We start from the raw sequence: 16,361 nt of genomic DNA on the forward strand, positions 1-16,361 counted from the left end.
TTTGACCTTTTATTGGAAATGATCTCAAGAGAGAAATAAAGCAGATTGTGCTTTTTTCGAAAAGGAATCATTGTTTGTATTCCCGTTACCCATGTGCAGTTTTTAATGAGGCCAATTTAAGCATTTAAGTCATGTCAAATGAAAAACAAGGTTACTGCATCTAGATGTTTTTCCCCTCTTTTAAATGCACATTGAGAAGTCTGAAATGGCTAAAAAAGGTAAATACTGAAAAAATAAAGAAAAATTAAGCCTTTTTACTAAATGAACACAAAGAATGACGTTAATGACCAATTTAACAAGACACATAGCCAAACTGCTGTTTTTCTTTTAACATTTTTAGAGGGCACGTACACATTCATTGAGGTTTTAATCACTGCATTGAAAATGGTTTAACTGATATGCGAAAATTAATTCCAACTCTAGTCCAATGTTTAGTAATTATGCAGTAAGGTATAAGAGGCTCTTTTGTACTGTCAATAATATAGTAACATTTGAAGGGTTGTCATTTAAAGTCCCTTTCACTGCAAGTCAGTTTACTTTCATGCATTGAACATTTCACGTCAGAAATCAAATATAAATTGATTTCTGATATAAATTGTATTAACAGTTAATGTTTGCTCTTGTAATAACAGAAAAACCCCTGTATAACTCGAGGTTTTGCAGCATAAACCAAAGGCTAGTGAGTGCAAGTTTCATAATGCCAAGTCATCGACACCAAACACCAATGTCATCGAACAGCAAAAACAATAGTTTTTTAAAGATATTTATTTTATTTAACCCAGTTTTCCAATAGTATTAAATGAAGTGTCTCATTATGGCATGCACTCCTGCTTTTTTTTTTTTTTTTTTTTGTAGGGTTTTTCAACACGTTTCTGGAAGCACACCAATAGTACAAATTTCTGAACTCTTCTTGATCAAACACCTGATTCAACTCCTTAGTAGAAATCGGGTGGGCCAAATAAGAGAGATTTCCGCAAAACTGTGAAGTGCTACCTTAGGGTGCCTTCACATGCTTTCGGAAACCTGCTTCCCACTTTTTTTTTTAAGTTAAGTGTTTTGTTTTTGGAAAGAACAGGAATTAAGGAAGACAACATTCTCATGAGTAATATTTTTTCCCCAATAAATGGTCAAGCATTAAAGTCAAAAGGTATAGAAGATATTTAGTTGAGAACCAACAGGTTTTGAGTAAGATGTAGTTTCCTATTCATTGGTAGCCATATAAACTTTCAAAGCGCTATCTAGATTTTCAGCTTGCTAAGGATTCCAAAATTTTGGTCATAAATATGGTTACATTTTCGATACAAACGATTTGCATCAAATGGTGATTTATAAATTACATGAATGTAAAGGCAAGAGATGTTGTGGAAAAAGCTAATAAATGTCCTCTCCTCCACCATGTTTAAAGTTTATGGGCTGTCAACTCAGGAGCTCAAATATCAAAATGATCTGTTTCCCAGTTGTAAACAAGACTAATGAAGTTGTATTTGATAATTCCAATGGCACATTGAAGGCAGCATTAGAAACCCTATTACAGGGAAGTGCAACTCCCCTCCTGGAGAGCCATTTTTGGAGTAAAGTTCCATCCCTAATCAAATTCCTGCCTGTGGTTTTTTTTTTTTTTTTAGCGTTTCTGAAGGCATAGGTCCAAATTTCATGTCAAGTCACCTTTATTTACAGGCGCATCTCATTCATTTATAATGTCGTTGAAAAGTTCATTTATTTCAGTAATTCAACTCAAATTGTGAAACTCCGTGTATTAAATAAACTACTTCAGTCTGTGTGCACTGAATTTAAGTCTTTGGTTCTTTTAACTGTGATGGTTTTGGCTCACATTTAACAAACCCACCAATTTACTCTCAGCAAATTAGAATACTTCATAAGATCAATAAAAACATTTAGTGAATTGTTTGCCTTCTGGAAAGTATGTTCATTTACTGTACATGTACACAATACTTGGTAGGGCTCCTTTTACTTTAATTACTGTCTCAATTCGGCGTGGCATGGAGGTGATCAGTTTGTGGCACTGCTGAGGTGGGATGGAAGCCCAGGTTTCTTTGACAGTGGCCTTCAGCTCATCTGCATTTTTTGGTGCCGTTTCTCATTTTCCTCTTGACAATGCCCCATAGATTCTCTGGGGTTCAGGTCTGGTGAGTTTGCTGGCCAGTCAAGCACACCAACACCATGGTCATTTTAACCAACTTTTGGTGCTTTTGGTAGTGTGGGCAGGTGCCAAATCCAGCTGGAAAGTGCTTTTTTTTTTCACACTTTTTCTTTCCACTCAACTTTGTTAACATGCTTGGATACAGCACTCTGTGAGCAGCCAGCTTATTTGGCAATGTTTGTGGCTTACCCTCTTTGTGAAGGGTGTTAATGATTGTCTTCTGGACAACTGTGAGATCAGCAGTTTTCCCCATGATTGTGTAGCCTGAACCAAACTGAGAGAGCATTTTGAAGGCTCAGGAAACCTTTGCAGGTGTTTTGAGTTGATTAGCTGATTGGCATGTCACCATATTCTGATTCGTTGAGATAGTGAATTGGTGGGTTTTTGTTAAATGTGAGCCAAAGCCGTTACATTTAACCAGCTTTAACCAGTTCTCCTCTGGCCAGACGAAACCAGCAGTTCAATTCCAGGCTGCAGCAAAGTCTGATTGTGCTGAGGACTCAACTCGTTCCTGTGGTCTTTTCCCGATGGTCATCTGAGACCAGATCTTTATAGGGGATCTGTATCTGGGGCTCTAGTTGTCCTGGTCTCCGCTGTCTTTCAGGGCTGTAGAGGTCCTTTCTAGGTGCTGATCCACCATCTGGTCTGGATAGGCACTGGATCTGGGTGACTGCAGTGACCCTCTGATCTGGATTTGGACTGGATCTGGTGGCTACGCTGACTTCGGAATAAGAGAGAAACGGACGAATATTAGCGTAGATGCCATTCTTCTAATGATGTAGCAAGTACATCGGGTGTTACGGAAAGTTTTCCCGGTTCCAGTTTACCTTGCAGCCTAAAAATCCTTTAATGGATTTGGATATTAGAAGCATATTAGTGTTTTAGTGTGTTGTGTAAACCAGGTTAAAGAGATGGGATTCGAACTCTGGACGCCAGCAGTGCAACAGCTTGCGTGTAGGCTTTCGTGTAGACCTTCCCCTCACTTCTGAATCTTCCCTCACACTAGGAACTTTTTTTCATATTATTAAAACTGTAAGTGAGGGGTTGCTAAATACTGCAAAAATATAACTTGGTCTAAGAAATGAATCAACCAAAGTTATTGTGCACTGGGTAGGACAGGGGTCCCTATCCTGCACCTGGAGGGCCACTTTTCTGATTAAACAGACTTGAACACTTTAATCAAGGCCTTGAGATCACTAGAACTGTGTGTTTAAGATACACTGCTGGGAAGATGGACCTCCAGGAGCAGGATTGGACGCCCCTGGAGTAGGGGATAATATTTTAAAAACAAACCACTTAAAAATTAAAGCTGCAGTCCCTAACTCTTTTTTTTTTTTTTTTTTTGTTTTGTTAAAAATGAACTGAAAATGATCAATCAGTTTTTGAGCAAGTACATAACCAGTCAGTGTTCAAATCTATCTCCTAACCTTAACCCGATTCACAATGGTAAGCTTGTAGCAATGTTTTCCAATTTGAGTGATGCTTTTCGCTGGAAAACACCGGCTAGTAGGGTATCTCATGTGATGTGAGGATTAAATTTATCATTTTGATGGCGAATTGTAATCTAGAAAGGACTGAGTTAATAAAACGCGTAACTGAAATTAGATAAGATTCAGTTTTAAATGTTTAACTGATTTGGATTGCCCAAGAATTGTATTTCAAAGAGAACCGTGTAATGAATCTAGAATATATGAAGGTTTCACTTTTTGAAATAAGTTTAAAACTTTTTCAAGATTTTTTTTTTGGATGCTTCTGTATGTCTACAAAGGCTAATGTTTTTGTGTGTGTGTGTCTAACGATGAGCAGAGAAGCATTTGCCGTATAGTTGTAGTAAACAGAATTTTGGACGTTTGAAATATCATATCATGTGCATATAGTGCCTTATTGTTTGTAGCATGAGATTGTGGTCAAATGTATTTAAACAACAGGAAAAATTTAGCGCTCATAAAGCTGTAAGTTGACGAAAGCGTAGGTTATATTGCGATGCACTTGCCGTTCTATATGACAGACAAAACATAGATCTTATCAACACCGGGAGGGTTGGCTCGTTCGTTCGTGTATGTGTGTGTGTGGCTTGTAGTCGGTGGCCCGGTGACGTGGCTCAGTGAGTGCATTCCGTGCAATTTTCCCGTTGAGCTCCAGATCTACAGCACATTCACGGAACAAAAATAGTGGATCCGTCTGAACAGTGAGTATCGGTCATATTGACGAGCTGTTTTAGCATTTCTGGATCTTATTTGAACTTTTTTTTTCTTCAGCCTCGTGTTTCTGTGTGTTTTCGTATGAGTTTGGGCAGGTCTGATCTTGTTATCGCGTGATTTGTTTTTTGTTTTTTTCTTTTTTTTCATCTATCTTATATTTTAGTTTTTGTTTGATACCGAATCTTCAAAATGTAACTTTTCAGCTCGTGCTGTAAATGTTTTGGATTGTACAAAGCGAGAGACAAAAGCTTGGTTTACTTTATTTTGCAGATATGCGTTTGCTTCCACACTCTGTATTACCGGAGCCATGCTGAAAATGGCTGTTTAAATTTAAATCACGATCTGTGAAATATCTGGTCAGAAATATGCATTATACAAGTAGTTTTAATATATTAACTATGTGTTTTAATGCACATTATAATGCATTGTATTGTATAATACTACTCATTGTTACACTTTTAGAAAATATAATGCATTAAAACACAGGCATTAAGTATGCATTTTGCATTAAAATGTAAATCTATATTATCAAGCTCTTAATGCATATTACATAAAGGCATTAAGTGTTAGCAAACCTTTTTTGGAAGCATAATTAATACACTTTTATTGAGTGTTTAGCCATTTATATTTGATATGTCAGCAGTCATCACCTGTGTTAATTACCTTTTCTAACTTAATCCGTTCTAATATTAGTGTGTGAAAAATATAAATGAAAAGGCGTGATGTAGGTTTTTATAATTTAGGTGACATTTTTAGTAAAAATTTGACCGCTGTGGATAACAAAACCATAAACTGTGACGAAGCATCATAGCTTGTCATTTTGCATGCAGTTGCACAATTGACAGCTGAAAGCATAATTAAGTAATTAAAAACTGAACACAAATTGGGGCTCCAGTTTTCATATTACACCACATCCACGGCCTCTGACCCTGTGTGTGTGTGTCTACATGAGGAATGTCCGGCAGAGACCCACAGAAAACAGATGAAGGTCTGATGATGATGCAGGAGCTGGAGGACCGACTCAAGGAACACACTGATAAACTGGAGCATGTGCGCCTATCTGCAGTGGACCTGAGAGATGCTCTATCAGGGGTTTGTTTCTCTGTTCTCATTGCCGTGTGTCTCAGTTGTGTTGTGTGTTTGTGGATGAGCAACATGTTTCTGATCCTCAGAATAATGACGATATGCAGCAGTGTATCTCTGAACACATGGAGTGGCTCGCACAGATGACCGATCGCATGGAGACGCTACAGATGAACACCACTGTCTTTGTGCAGGTCTGTCAAATCAAGTACCCTCAGGAAAGAACTTGATTGAACATGGTCATTACTGAACTATAGCTATATATTTTTTTTTTTTTTTAATTTTATAATTCCTGTCTATTTTTTGGTTTAATTTTACAATTCCTGTCCATTGTTTGGCTAAGAAATTGTAATTACTGTTCCCTTCTAATTTTTACTGTTCAATAAAGTTCTTTGCTGCAAATGTCATGTGACTGATAACTCAGGAGCAGCAGGAAAATGACGTCTTGTATTGTAATTGCTAGAAATGGTTCTTCTGTGTTGTTATTCCCATAGATGAACGCCAAGCCACGCAGCTTTCGGGTCAAACAGCAGGGGCTCAGAAGCACTGGCCGCTGGGGTCGGTGTCATGAGACTGATGACGCCCAATCAGAGTATGGCTGGTCTCCCGTCGGCACCAGACGCAACAGTGATGCGGCGTCTGAGATGTCGTGTGCGTGGTAGAAACACTTTGCTACACTCACATCAAGAGCGTGTGATTGTTAACATTTGATAACATTTACTGTCAGAGTAACATTTCCTCGTCCAAATGTGACCACTGTAAAGGTAGCCTGCTGTTTTTGTATTCCATACAGTTTACAGTGTAATTAAAGTGTTTGTTGTTCCAAACCTAAGTGACTTTTTCTTCTTTATAAGGTAAAATAAGAGAGTGAGGAGCAGAGTGTGTTGGGGTTAACGCGAGTTACATCAGATTACTTTTCCAAAATAAGTAACTGGTAATATAACCACATTACTTTTCTAATTTGCAAGAAAATTAGTTTCTTTTTCAAATAAGTAAGGCTAGATACTTAATTTTCCCATTTATTGACTGAAAGCTCTCCTGTCCACGTGTTGAGAGAAATTGGGAGTAAGAAATGGCAGAAGCGCTGTGCAATGTTTAGACTAAATGTAAACCTGCATTTACTCATCACACTTGCACAAAAACAGATAACTTATTTCTCAAAATGAATAAAAACTTTGAAATGCATATGTTACATATGTTATATAACACAAATATCAATATAAATGATGTAATCATTTTATCTGAAGCAGGGGTTGTTACACTATTAGAAAAATATATTGGTCCAGCTCAGGACATTCTTTAATAATCTTTTATGTGCAAGGGCTAAATGTCCACCCTGTTACAGGACATTCTCACCTCAAGTGTTTTAAATGCAGTTATTTTAATACTTACATTTTGTAAGTGCTAAAATGTCCCTCTCTTTACCCTGCAAATGTTGTTTAACTGTTCATACTGAACAAATGCTGTATTTTAAGACAGTGTAATTTTGACACATTTCTCTTAGAAATAAGAATAAATCTTAATGGAATCTTTGCCCCATCATTCCCTACAAGTAAACACAAAGATATGCATAACATTTGTTTAATTTGTTTTCTAAAAAACAAAACCGAGATAAGAGTGGACAGAGGGGGAAACAGGGTGGACAGGACATGACGGTGGACAGAGGGGGAAACGGTGGACAGGACATGACAGGGTGAATAGAGGGGGTAAAACGGTGGACAGGACATGACGGTGGGGAAAAGGGAAACGGTGGACAGGACATGACAGGGTGGACAGAGGGGGGTAAAACAGGGTGGACAGGACATGACAGGATGGACAGAGAGGGAAACAGGGTGGACAGGACATGACAGGGTGGACAGAGGGGGGAACAGGCTGGACAGGACATGAAAGGGTGGACAGAGGGGGTTAAACATGGTGGACAGGACATGACAGGGTGGACAGAGGGGGAAACAGGGTAGACTGGACATGACAGGGTGGACAGAGTGGGAAACGGGGTGGACAGGACATGACAGGGTGGACAGAGCGGGAAACAGGCTGGACAGGACATGACAGGGTGGACAGAGGAGGAAACAGGGTGGACAGGACATGACAGGGTAGACAGAGGGGGTTAAACAGGGGGGACAGGACATGACAGGGTAGACAGAGGGGGTTAAACAGGGGGGACAGGACATGACAGGGTGGACAGGACATGACAGGGTGGACGGGGAAACAGGATGGACAGGACATGACAAGGTGGACAGAGGGGGAAACAGGGTGGAAATGACATGACAGGGTGGATAGAGGGGGTAAAACAGGGTGGACATGACGGTGGAACGAGGGGGAAACGGGGTAGACAGGACATGACAGGGTTGACATCACACCACTGAACAACAGTATATGTCAACATATTGGCTAATACAATAACCATATATATTATATTATAACCATATATACTTATATATATTATATTATAACCATATATACTTATATATATATATATATATAAGTTCTGGAATAAGACTCTAGATTGCAGTCTGATAGGTAAAACTCAAGTCTTACATAATGACATCAGTATCACATGGCTCAGTTGATTAGTTATTTTGGTATCAGCAGCCAATCAGCTTGCTGCTCAGAATTAAAATATTCGGCTAGTGCTTGCTGTAGCTGTTACAGTGAACTTCAGAAACCCTCCACCTTCCCCAGCTCCACCTGTATAGATCATAATGGTTTTTCTACTATACAAATTGTATTTTCTATTCCCTAACCCTACAGCCAAACCTTCCCCTCACACAAAACTACAGTTATTTTCAAAACATTTCATTCTGTATGACTTGGAGTATAAGCTTTTTCCTCATGGGAACCAAACAAATGATCAAAATATACTGTTATTACTATACTTGTGGAAACATTTGGACCTTATAATACAGGGAATACCAGTACACCTATACCACAGAGACACACATTGTAATGGCAAAAGCAGGATAAATTAATAACAGTTTCTACCTAAACAAAGTTGACATCTAACACTTTCTTTTTTTCTTCCTTCCTTCATGTCCTTTCTCCACCTTTCCTTTTTATTAAGGTATATCTGTCTTCTTTGTTTCGGCATCATGATGATGAGCATTGTATTGTTGCTGCTTTTCTGCAACAGACAACAATGCCATTTTCTGACAAATACATGTATACCATTTAAGCAGCTCTTTCTTTTAAATGCATAATAAATTAATTATAAGTACCAATACATGCTTTAAACACTTATTTATCTATTTTTTCCATCCACTGTTACAATATGTCCACCCTGTTACAGTGCAAAACAGAAACAGGAGGGACATTCTATGCTAAAGTCAGCCATTGCTACTCATCTGATGAACAACAAGCTACTGCGCAGTGATCACAGAGGAAGATTTTTAACCTGTTTATTAACCATATTTTCAAAATGACAAAAAAAAACGACCAATTTCCACTATAAATAAGCATAACAGAGTGGACATGTTATGCTTTACCACATCAGTGAATCATTCTAAAACACTGAAAAAATTGTGAATAAGGGTTGTTACTTTGCTTCTTGTAGATAGTTTGCCAGCAAAAAGTGTTTTTCTTCCTGAGAGTCATGTTATTAGAGAAAAATTCAAGCGCTGTGTTCAGATAGACTTTTCATCAAAGTAACGGGGAAATTCAATTCAGAGACACATGTTTTAAAGACTTCAAACATTACAACTGTATAAATAACAAATATATATTAAGGAATATTATAAATAAGAAAACATAACAATATTGAAAAAAATGGAATTAGTTTGAATTTTATTACTTATACTTGTGGCTTATGCAAGCTTACTTGGGGACATGGCAGTTTAGCCTACTTGTCGAAAAAATAAAATTATTTTTAATTCATTAATTTTGGGTACATATTTATTGTATTCTATGTAGAGGGGCAGTAATTTTGCACATTCAGAAACAAGAACTAGCCCATTTGTACACAAAATATACCACTTTATGTCATGGGGACTAAAATGGCACCAAATGCTAGGATGCCCACTCTATGCATTTAATCCCTTTTGCTGCTGACCTTAAATGATCCAATTCAGCCATACTAATAAGCAAAAATTATATCATATCTGGCTCTGCGGCATCACTTATAATGTAACGTACCGTCTGAAAAAAGCCTTTAGAGGTTCTAAACCCTTTGCAAAGAGTCTTACCGCTGTCTGAATGTTTTACTAGAGCCAAACACTAGAGGGCAGAAGAGTTAGTCAAATGAGCTGAACCCGTCAGAACTACAGCCTTGAACGCGTGCATGTCAACTTGTCAGCCGAGTAAGATTAATGGTGTTTCCGCTCTATTTTTGTGGTTCAATTAGCAGTTTCTCAGTTCTATAAAGTGCTCTGATCTTCAGTTTCTGTCGTGTCCATCTGTACTGCTGTCTGTTAGCAGAATGCTGCTGTCAGAAGCGCTGAGGGACACCTGGACGCCCCGCTGATTGAGTTAATGTGCTCAGACCTCACCGTCACAAACAGCAGCTCTGTGGAGATGTTTCTCAGCTGTTTTCAAAGAATGTAACGTATTAACATATAATAATAATAATAATATATAACTTTTAATAATATATACAAAAATACAGAAAATATTTGTTAGAAGAATATATTTAAATGTGAAGTACTTCTAAAAAGTGTACAAGCATTTATGATAAAACTAAAATATACTATAATGTAATTTCTTCTGTATTTAAAAATATTTTGTGATTACACATTCACTGACGAAGTTGCAATTTCGTAGGCCTACGTTTAAATACATGAACTTTAAATCTTAACACACTACAGTTAAAATCAAGTACTTTACATGTGCTTTATAATGTTAGTTCACAAGTGTACTTTTTTAAAGCACAACAAAAGATTACGAACTAATTATTTAAAAAGTACTTTAAAGTATAACTTTCTTGACATAGCCATATAGTGTGCTTTTTAAAAGTGCACTTCAAGAAACAGTCATGAAAGTGTCTCTTTTTTAGTACACTGCAAATACACATTCAGTTCAGTTAAGTGCACTACTTTTTCAGAAGGGTTCAGTTAGTTTTATTTGTGATATTTTAAAAAACACTGCCTCATTCTTATGTTCATTCAGTTAGACTGATGGTTCCTTTGTCTCCGGAAACCAACTCACTTCCTCAATGATTCAGACGCTTGACATATTTCTTACATCTCGTGGCACAGTTAGTTCATTCTATACTATTCTACACACAGCAGCTTTAATAATGTTAAAACCTCTAAGAGTAAGCATTTGTGTGAAAATGATCATGACACAATGAGTGACGTCACGGTGTTCTGTAGACGTACTTTACTGTACGTGTCTCCACCCGTAACACAGACGCCAGGAGAGATTAACGCTCACGAGTGCTGCAGAATCATCTGTCCTTCACTGATACTCTAATCGAACAGATACCAGCAGAAACTTCATCGGTTCTCGCCAACCATAATCTGTCATTACTGGAGGAACGAGGCTGGTCTACACAGCTGAACATCAGTATTCACAAAAACACAAATCATTTATTTTATGCTGCTTAGTGGTGAAACAGTGACTGCATGAAGTGTCAGGATACTTAAAGGAATAGTTCACACAAAAATGTAAATGTGCTAAAAATGTCCTCAACCTTCATGAACGTGAAGATGAGTTTGTTTCTTCATCAGATTTGGAGAAACCGTTGCATTCCATTGCTGACCAATAGATTCTCAGCAGTGAATGGGTGCCGTTAGAATGACAGTCCAAACAATTGATAAAAACATCACAATGTTATCCACACCACTTCAGTCCATCAATTAACATCTTCTGTTGTTTCTCACATCAATATCCACCCACATGTTTGTTTGGAAATGGCTTGTAAACATTGCCTGATCTGTGCAGATTTCTCCCCTGATTCAGAACACTTTTTCACCGGAGGAAGCGTTATTATGGATTATTAAACACACACTTGATTTGTCAGCAAAGAGTGTCACAGGTCTCATGTAACAGTCAGTTATTAGTACAAATATGTGAAGTACAGAATCATGTCACTAGTTCCTTTTTGTGTCAAATACAAAAGTAAGAGATCAAGTGAATATTGCAGGAGTCATTACAGTACTTTGATATCACAAAAAAATACTGATTCAATACATGTCAAATTTAATTCATGCACACAAAGAAAACCAGACAATATCCTGAAAAAAATACATCTTGATGGAAAACTGAAATGTTAGTAAGTCCTGATCAAATTTGAGATGGTATCACACAACTGCTTTACACACACATTTACTATTAAATGCAGGGGCTATTAAATCACGAAGCAAAAAAATGGGTCTTTTCGCTTCGGATGCTCTTATAATAATCCCAAAAATTATTATTTTTTCTTTCAAAATTACACTGGTGCTGCAATTAACTAATCTTCAAATGTTGAAGACATTCTAAAAATGTCAGTGGTTTATCAGGACAAAAACACTTTTAGCACTTACTTCCTGTCCATGCAACTTCCCCTTTAAGATACCTCAGTTCTGCAGAATTAAGAAGTGAAAACTAGACTGAGAAAGAGTCCAAACTCAACTGTACAGTCAAATTCAGTGCTTCTGCATGCAATATAAAAATACCCAAGCACAAATGCATCTTTTCAGAGTGAATGAAATCATAACTAACAGAACTTATAATGCGACTGCTCGTTTCTTCCAGCATGTAAAATCAGGACTGCATTTGTACTTTACACTGTGCATCTGATCTGAAAGACTGAGGCACAGTATGTGTTTAATCCTACAAATACTGGATTATGCATTCGGACTCAGCATGTAAACAAATTCTTCTGTGTTTGCAGTCTAACGGATGGAGCCCCAGCTGAAGGTCCCGATGGAGATGAGCGTCTGACAGGCTCCAGACGACAGCCACACCGTCTCCATCAGACTGAAGTGAAGAAAGCCCAGGGCGAAGCCGCACGCCATGTCCGTCAGGTGGTGTTGGCCCAGCAGAACGCGGGACAAGCCCACCAGGACGGCCCACAGCACCAGCAGGACCCGCAGCGGGACGGCCAGCACCAGATGGGACAAGAGGAACTTGGACACCATGACTGCTCTGCTGGCATGTGCAGCCGGGAACGAGTACGTGTCCAGAGCCACACAGTCCAGAAAGCCGGGACTTATGTCCCATGGTCCTTTGCGCCTGACCAGTTTCTGAACCCCGGCCACAGTCAGAACATCAAGAATCAGCGCTGAAAGAAAGGTAAAAGAAATGAGAGAGGAGTTGAGTGTGTCTCCATCAGGAAATTTAGACCTACAGAATGTCTATAAAAAGCATGAAGCACATGGATAATGAAATACACACGACAGCACATTATCTGATGTTCTTCATGAATAACAACACAGAATCATCGGAGACTTTCATCATCACATGTACACCATGCACAAAAAACAGCAATTTCTTGACCAAACTTTCCATCCATTTAATAGAAAGTTTCCATTTAAAATCCATTTCCAGGATGGGACATTTCAATTTTATGTTGCATAAGTCTGTAGACCTTTGTTGAAAAGAGTACATATTAAAAGAATATACTTGGGTATGAACTGAATGTGAACTTAAGTGTAACTAAAACTAAAACCATTAAAAACATTTTTGTTAGATTAAAAAAAATAAACATCAACTAAAATATTAAAAAAATATACATTTTCTTTTTGTCAAGGCAGCATTTTGTTTTGCATTTAGGTTTTGATTAAAACCTATATAGACATATTTAAAAACATATTTAAAAATATAAAAATTAAAGTAAAAAAATATTAATACAAATTATAACACTGCCCTGCGTCATATTTGCTGAAATCCAATAATCTTTTTAAACAAATTTAAGCTGCTGGTTCAAAAAAATAATAAAAAGTGTCTGTTTTGTTCAAGAATGTCACACTTTCTCACTAAATGTTTAACATTTTGTATAATTTTTCCATTTGATATCCACCAGGGTGAAGAAGCCTTGTATTCTCCATTAATCAGCAGAAAAACATCACAAACACATGATTCCTGTTTTCCTCGGAGCCAGATCACAACCGTTTGATCAATTCTCAGCCCATTTTGACAAGTATGACATTACTTAATGCTTAGTCCTGATTTTATATATACCTATATATAATAATAATAATAATAATATACATACCATATATATAAACATATATACATATAATTAGAAAAATCTTATTATGTGAAACAACTTGATATAAAAACTTCTGTGATATTCAAATCAGGTAATATTAGGCCTTTTTTCAAAATGCAATGCTGTGTAATAGTATTAAAGTCCTAAAATAAGTCTGGCAGAACATCTCACCTATCAGCAGGTTGATCAGGACCTCTTGTCCAGCCAGCGTGTTACTCTGAGTGAGACACACCAGAGTCCCACAGATCCAGGTGATGCCGTGACCCGTCAGAGCCAGTAGAGTGACCGCAGAGCGCATGCTGCCCCATGAGGATGTGGTGTGGACGCACACACCCAGACGCTTGGACAGACAGATGTCGATGGCCAGCAGTGAGTTGATGGCGATGCCTCTGAAGGACGGATTGAGCAGCATGCAGTCTTCATCCGGCAGCCTGGTCGCCTCTCTGCGCTCCTTCATGCTCTCACCCGGCTCTGGCAGGTTCTCACTCTGCTGGTTCTGCTGGGATCGGGACTGGCCGGATCTTCTCCACGCTCTGTTGTTTCGTGGCGGGACGTTCACGGACAGAAACTCAGGCCAGCCCATAACGCTGCTGCTGCTGCCACTGCGATCCTTCGCTCTAAAGCGACTCGGGTTCAAAGGCATTGTGTGGTTTAATTGTACAGCTGGATGAGAAACTAATGTGAGCTTCAGATGTAGGTTCAAAGTAGGCTGTGAAAACAGTGTCAGATATATTTAGGCATGCACAAGTGTATGTGTGTGTGGATATCTAACTGCATATTGCTTTCTCATTTAGGTTTAAAAATGGATAGTTGTCACAAGGCTTGATTTGTATGTTTTTCTTTTTTTTTTGCAAAAATGATTTTAGGTGACAGTTTATTCTGATGACCACTAACAGAAGACATTGTTTTTTTAAAGCAGTTTTCAATTTAGATCACCCCCCCCCCCATGATTCAATTAACTGGCCTTGCAATGTGACCCCCCCTCACCACCACCAAAAAAACTACAAAAATCTGATGTAGTCTCTCAATTAATATGACCTCATGAAAACTGCTTGCACTGCCTCAGACTCGTCTGAAATCAGGCACCTTATGAAAATGCTGCCTGTAAAGTCATTGCCTTTTAGGCAAACGAGGCAACAAAGCAGCTGAGACAACTTTCACTTGTTTTGTTCCTGAATAAATCAGTGTTTTTGAATGAAATGGCTAAATGAATAATTCAACAATTCATAAAGACAATCAGCTTTTTCCACCTACTGGTTTAACCTGCGAAAAAAATCACTGACAATGAGAAAATGTCACATCTCAAGGTATTTTGATTCACCCTTTCCAGCAGCTATAATTATGTCTGTCCGGATATTGATTAGCAAAATTAGAAATATTGTGAGTCACCCCAGAATGCAATAACTGGAGATACAATGGTATAGATTTGTTTACATAAATTCATGTCAGTTTTTACATTTTACTGAAAGATAAAATCATTCATTTCACATTTTACTGAAAGATTACACACAGAAATACGTTTATTTCTATATCTTAGCTATCATTCCACAGACTTCTATTGTTTCATACAGCTAGCTGTTACTACAACAAGCTAACGCACACCTTAGCCCTAAATTACAAATCTAAAAATACTTTATTTACCCGATTTTAAAATAGTTTTTACAGATGAGAACATCCCAGAAAGGAGGTTTTGACAGATTTATCTTTAATCCTGAAGAACATATGAAGCCTCGTCTGGCCTAACGTTACCTCAGATCAGCTCTCAGAATCACTGGAGAAGATCAGCTCTGTCTGTTATGATCCCGCTCTACAGACGGAGTTCAGATCAATTCTCAAGCACATATATGCTGTAAGACATTGGTTTTTGAAAACATGTTCACGGTATTAGTAAGCACGGCTTTAGCATCTACCACGGTCCGGTCCATAACAAAATTACGAATACTACTATGGAAAGGTGTGCTTTTTTAATATTATTGAAGTACAAGAACGAAGGCCCTACTGATTGGCTGCAAGGCAGAGAGCTGACGAATGAAGGTTTGACTCATGAATATTAATTTAATCACGTGCGACTGGACGCTTCAATAAGACGAGCGTAACCTCACATGGATCTAAATATTAATAAGCTCTGTCTTAATCGCAGCTGTGGCGTTCTCCAAGGTGCTTAAACGGACGCGCACTTTTATAATCTTTCTGACGCTAATGTTTAAAATCTGCGTTTTCCATGTCAGCTGGCAATTTCCATCTGAAACATTTTAGAATTTTGATGCTGCCGGAAACCCCTTCAAAATATATAGATAAATCCAGTGTTGGGGCTAACTTTACATGTAACGGAATCACTTAATTAAATTACAAAATAAATGTAATTGTAACATTCAGATGTAATCGTTTTTTTTTTCATAAATTGCACTGGCTGCTCTAAATTATGAGACAACAATTTTTTTGGAGTTTAGGACAGAATAGGACACGTTTATTCAGTAACTTTTATTTCCTGTTTGGGTTTCTGTATATCTTTTATTTTTTTAAGATAAACTGTATTTTACAAGGCTTTGTTAGATCATGCCAGTGTTTCATAGCTAGGCACAGATTTGATTTCAAAGACAGTATCCTAGCTATTAAACTGCATCTTGTTATGATTTTAAAAAATAAATAAAAAAGAGGTGCTAAAACTGTGTTTTAAATTAAATTATTATAATCTTTATTCAACCTATTACATTTCCAAATTACCCTTCCCAACACTAGATATATTACGCCCAACAAACTGTACGCAGAACTACACGTCCCATAATGC

General features: G+C 37.8%; 1 protein-coding gene and 1 long non-coding RNA gene across 3 annotated transcripts in view; both read right to left on the reverse strand.

The window, feature by feature from the left end:
- Positions 1 to 2,736: 2,736 nt before the first annotated feature.
- Positions 2,737 to 16,361, reverse strand: part of LOC132140245 (uncharacterized) — a 146,769-nt gene continuing 133,144 nt past the window's right edge. Inside the window, exon 3 of the long non-coding RNA XR_009433737.1 lies at positions 2,737 to 2,878. This is a non-coding gene — a long non-coding RNA (uncharacterized LOC132140245). The remainder of the gene's footprint in view (positions 2,879 to 16,361) is intronic.
- LOC132140713 (inactive phospholipid phosphatase 7) lies at positions 10,945 to 15,527 on the reverse strand. Of its 2 annotated transcripts, none has more exons than XM_059549622.1 (3): positions 15,323 to 15,527; positions 13,745 to 14,199; positions 10,945 to 12,643 (listed from the first exon to the last, which is right to left on the reverse strand). In XM_059549622.1, the coding sequence occupies exons 2-3, from the start codon at positions 14,154 to 14,156 to the stop codon at positions 12,255 to 12,257; spliced, it is 801 nt and encodes a 266-aa protein (XP_059405605.1). In that variant the 5' UTR covers positions 14,157 to 14,199; positions 15,323 to 15,527; the 3' UTR covers positions 10,945 to 12,254. The 2 variants fall into 2 exon arrangements, with proteins under 2 accessions (XP_059405605.1, XP_059405604.1); XM_059549621.1 differs by having other exon boundaries at positions 13,745 to 14,282.

Source organism: Carassius carassius, chromosome 5 (genome assembly GCF_963082965.1).
Source record: "Carassius carassius chromosome 5, fCarCar2.1, whole genome shotgun sequence".
Lineage (NCBI taxonomy): Eukaryota > Metazoa > Chordata > Actinopteri > Cypriniformes > Cyprinidae > Carassius > Carassius carassius.

Excerpts from the sequence above, each read along its gene's own strand:
- LOC132140713 (XM_059549621.1), bottom strand. The coding sequence starts at position 14,216 with ATGCCTTTGAACCCGAGTCGCTTTAGAGCGAAGGATCGCAGTGGCAGC. Across the intron at positions 12,644-13,744 it reads CCTGATCAACCTGCTGATAG|CGCTGATTCTTGATGTTCTG; the intron begins GTGAGATGTTCT and ends CCTTTCTTTCAG.